Raw genomic sequence first — 3928 nt, 5'->3', positions numbered from 1 at the left:
TCAACGGCGTTTATTGATGAGTTTGTATCTGGTTATGAGATATAGACATGGGTTCGGCTTGAGCACTCGTCGAGATATTTATCTGCATTGATTCCTTAGCCTACTTTGCCTCTAATATCCATCCGTTTACCTGTGCTTAGGTTCGGGGCAGAAATGCAGGTGTTGCTGGATATGGACTTTGCGGATGCGGCCGATAACATACGACTTCTGCGGGAGTACGATGGTAACGTCCAGGTGGTGGTCAATCGTTTGCTGAATTAAACGGTACGGCGCAGAGATCTTCAGCCGTGCCTGTGCTTGGCCCACGGAAACCAGTACACGCACGCGCATAGCCACTCACCTACAGCAAGCTAATCGGCTCATGATCATACTATATCGCCAGTCTATCTATGGCGATGAACGAACCTAACCTATTTATATCCACACAAACACGCTACGCTTATTCACCAATGAGGGTATCGCATGCGGACAGAACAGGCATGTCTGGCTGGTCAGGAACGTGTGCGGCCCCGTTACCCCAATCGGGAAAAATGTTTAGGGTTTCGGGGGTGTAGGGTTTTCAGGGACCAAGCTCTGTCCTGACGTGAGCGCAATGCAAGTATCCGCGACACTGGAGCTCGAAGGCGGTCATGTATATTAAAAAGAACCCTAAAAAAATATCTTAGCAGTTGCAGCTTAAACATGGGGCATTGAGTAAATACGTACAGATTTCACTATTACGCGAATTTATTCAGTTTAAGAAGAATAAATAAACCCGAGTTCATCAGGTCTAAGAAGGATTAATAAATCACGGCAGGGAAGCCGTGGGGATCGAAAGCGTTTAAACATAAGAGGTAATTTATTTGTTTTTATTCACGTTTAAAAGATATCCAGATCTTTGCTTAGGGAGTGGGTTCTGGAACTAGAGTCTGGGACTGGTCTCAGGGTTAGGGGTATATTATTTCTAAAATTGGGGAATTTCAAGGGGGTCTACAAATAGGCAAAAAGCGTTACGGACAGATTTTGTGTAACAGACAGGAAATCGGTGATAATGTCAATAGGGACTTAAGAGAAGCCTACGCTTTCGTGATAAACCTGAGTTTATCAAGTTTAAGAAGATAAACCCAAGTCTATTAAGTTTAAGGGATCAATAAATCTGAGGGAAGCAGCAAAGATAGGTCAAGGTCATGTTGATTGCCTGTAAGCTTTAACTTATTTGGTGTCTGGTCGTAGATTGAAATATCACACCCTCTGTACCTACTATATGCTATTTTAAACACTAGTTGTACTTTAGAAAGGGATCGTATAACCATCGCGTGGGGGTACATCGGGCTGGCTCACAGTGAAGTGACCGGTATGTAGTGCCACTGTCAGCACTCACTCAGTGTGAAGTGAGTAGTATATAGGGCGACTGCCAGTACGGCAAGCTTAATTAGGCACAATGCCGGTACTTATACTGCTAGTAGTAGACCAATGGTGTCAATGGCAAAATAGTGTAGAGGTGCCTTGTCGTACTGAGACAGAACTCGCAGACTCACGTTCCGTTATATTAAATGGCATGCTTACTGATCACCCGTCACGTTTAGGGGGTTAGAACTGCGTCTACTTGAAACGGATACTATGGACGTCAAATCAACATATACTGTCACATGCACCTCACTCGATTTCGTCATGAACGCCGCAACACAAGCAAAATTTACACTTATATACTACACACACATTAAAACCCTAAACACATATAGACACCCCATAGTACAATCCACACACACATAGCCATACCACCGTACTATATACACACATATTTATTCCATAACATAGTGGCTATGTGCTTTATATAGATCCAGCGCTGGCGGCTGCTGCAGAGGCTAAGCATTCAGAGAAGCGATCGGCGAGGATTGGGATGATGTCGTCTCCTGAACCCATGAGGTCAGTGATGTGTGTCTTCAGTCCAGGGTGTTGGGTCTCCTCCTCTGTAATTGACCAGAAAATAAATAAATAAATAAAAAGAAGCGATTGAGAGCCAAAACGAGCTATGTTTTGATGTGTATTTATTCCAGACGGTACGGGTGTGGATAGGGGGTAGGTATAAGTTGCACTGGTTGGGGGCAGGTATAAGTTGCACTGATTGAGGGTAGGTATAAGTTAGCTGGTTGGGGGTAGGTATAAGTTGCACTGGTTGGTGGTTAGTATAAGTTGCGCTGGTTGGGGGTAGGTATAAGTTGAACTGGTTGTTGGCCACGGCCTACCGGGATGAAACAAGCATAGATATATATGGGTCACTAGCACGTCAGAGACTTATCCACCATGCATGAATAGACTAGCAACCTCGGAACTCTCACAGTATTCCTCTGAAGGAAAAAAACCCCAGGTTTATTATTAAACCGTACTGCCCTCATGTCCTTTGAAAACCTGGAAGCTGGCAACGCGCACCAGATGGCATACAGGCAGTTACTTTATCACCACGGACTGGTGATGAGCCTATGTATCACAGGCTAATAGCATTGCGGTTCAACAGAAAGAGAAAACCATTTGACAGTCCCAACGGACTGTGATCAACACACTCACCTCTGGCACACATGTATACGTATGACTGCACGAGTGGTACAAATGACGGGGATGAATCACTGACTCGTTTTTAAAAAAAAGTGCGAGTATATATACGCCTACATGCTGAGAAAGACATACATATGCTTGCATCCGTTAAAGTCCTTCTACACACCTTTCAGGATCTCGTTCATATGCTTATATACACACACACACGTTTGCACTTAAAAATGTATATGCTTGTATACACACACACACACGTTTGCACTAAGTAATGTATATGTTTGTACACACACACACACACGTTTGCACTTAATAAGGTCCCTCAACATACCTTTCAGGATGGTCGCCACATCTCCGCCCGATCCCGCATGCCGACCCGGTTGTAGAAACATCATTGCAACAACGAAATCGCCACTTCCATTCTATTTATAGAGTATGAGAGTACACCAATGCATTCTATTAATAGAGTATATGAGTAATACTAATACATTCTATTAATAGAGTAGCATTCTATTAATGGGGTATACGAGTAATATTTATGCATTCTATCAATAGAGTATAGGAGTAATACTATTGCATTCTATTAATAGAGTATACGAGTATTACTAATATATTCTATTAATAGAGTATATGAGTAATACAAATGAATTCTATTTATAGTGAATATGAGTAATACTAATGCATTCTATTAATAGAGTATACGAGTAATACTGATGCATTTTATCAATAAAGTGTACGAGTGTTACCAATCCATTCTATTAATAGATAAATAAGACAATTCCTGTTTTGTTAGACTGTACATAAATAAGACAATTCCTTTGATGTTTTAGGGTTTAAGGTTTAGACTGTACATAAATACGACAATTCCTGTTTTGTTAGACTGTACATAAATAAGACAATTTCTTTGATGTTATAAGGGTTTAGGGTTTAGACTGTACATATATACATTTCCTGTTATGCTAGACAGTACATAAATAAGACATTTACGCTAGGCTATAAATAAACTAAACATACCCCTTCCATATTTGTACATAAATAAGAAATTTACGCCAGGCTATATATAAACCAAACATACCCCTTCCAAATTGAACAGAGTGCCCTCGAGCAACGGCTCATTAAAAGCGTACGCATCTCCTTCTCGCCTTTCCATCGATGCGCCAATGACCACCTCAGCAAAGCCACCCAATGCAGCAGACACCGCATTAGTCATACGCACTCTATTGTGTTAGGGAGGCAGGGTTAGGTAGGTCATGGGAGGGACTTGTGTCCACGATTCAGATTGCTTTGGCATGTGTATATAATACATACCCACGCACACACAGAGATATAGATACAGACACAGACACAGACACAGACACAGACACAGACACAGGACACAGACAAGCACACACACACACACACA

The 3928-nt window shown here is 41.9% G+C and overlaps 1 protein-coding gene across 1 annotated transcript; it reads right to left on the bottom strand.

Moving 5' to 3' along the window:
- Window positions 1-1796: 1796 nt before the first annotated feature.
- SARC_10607 (sirohydrochlorin cobaltochelatase) lies at window positions 1797-3745 on the bottom strand. The gene is made up of 3 exons (XM_014295342.1): window positions 3602-3745; window positions 2858-2948; window positions 1797-1949 (listed from the first exon to the last, which is right to left on the bottom strand). The coding sequence occupies exons 1-3, from the start codon at window positions 3734-3736 to the stop codon at window positions 1810-1812; spliced, it is 366 nt and encodes a 121-aa protein (XP_014150817.1). The 5' UTR covers window positions 3737-3745; the 3' UTR covers window positions 1797-1809.
- Between the last annotated feature and the right edge of the window lie 183 nt (window positions 3746-3928).

The sequence above is a fragment of the Sphaeroforma arctica genome, assembly GCF_001186125.1.
Source record: "Sphaeroforma arctica JP610 unplaced genomic scaffold supercont1.1321, whole genome shotgun sequence".
In the NCBI taxonomy this organism is placed as follows: domain Eukaryota; class Ichthyosporea; order Ichthyophonida; genus Sphaeroforma; species Sphaeroforma arctica.
The sequence above is the reverse complement of the archived record's forward strand: the minus strand, read 5'-3'. Positions and strand labels throughout refer to the sequence as shown.

Coding starts and splice junctions, on each gene's coding strand:
- SARC_10607 (XM_014295342.1), bottom strand. CDS start 3,736: ATGACTAATGCGGTGTCTGCTGCATTGGGTGGCTTTGCTGAGGTGGTC. Junction 2,949..3,601: donor CTCTGTTCAATTTGGAAGGG/GTATGTTTGGTT, acceptor CTCTATAAATAG/AATGGAAGTGGCGATTTCGT. Junction 1,950..2,857: donor TGTGGCGACCATCCTGAAAG/GTATGTTGAGGG, acceptor GGTCAATTACAG/AGGAGGAGACCCAACACCCT.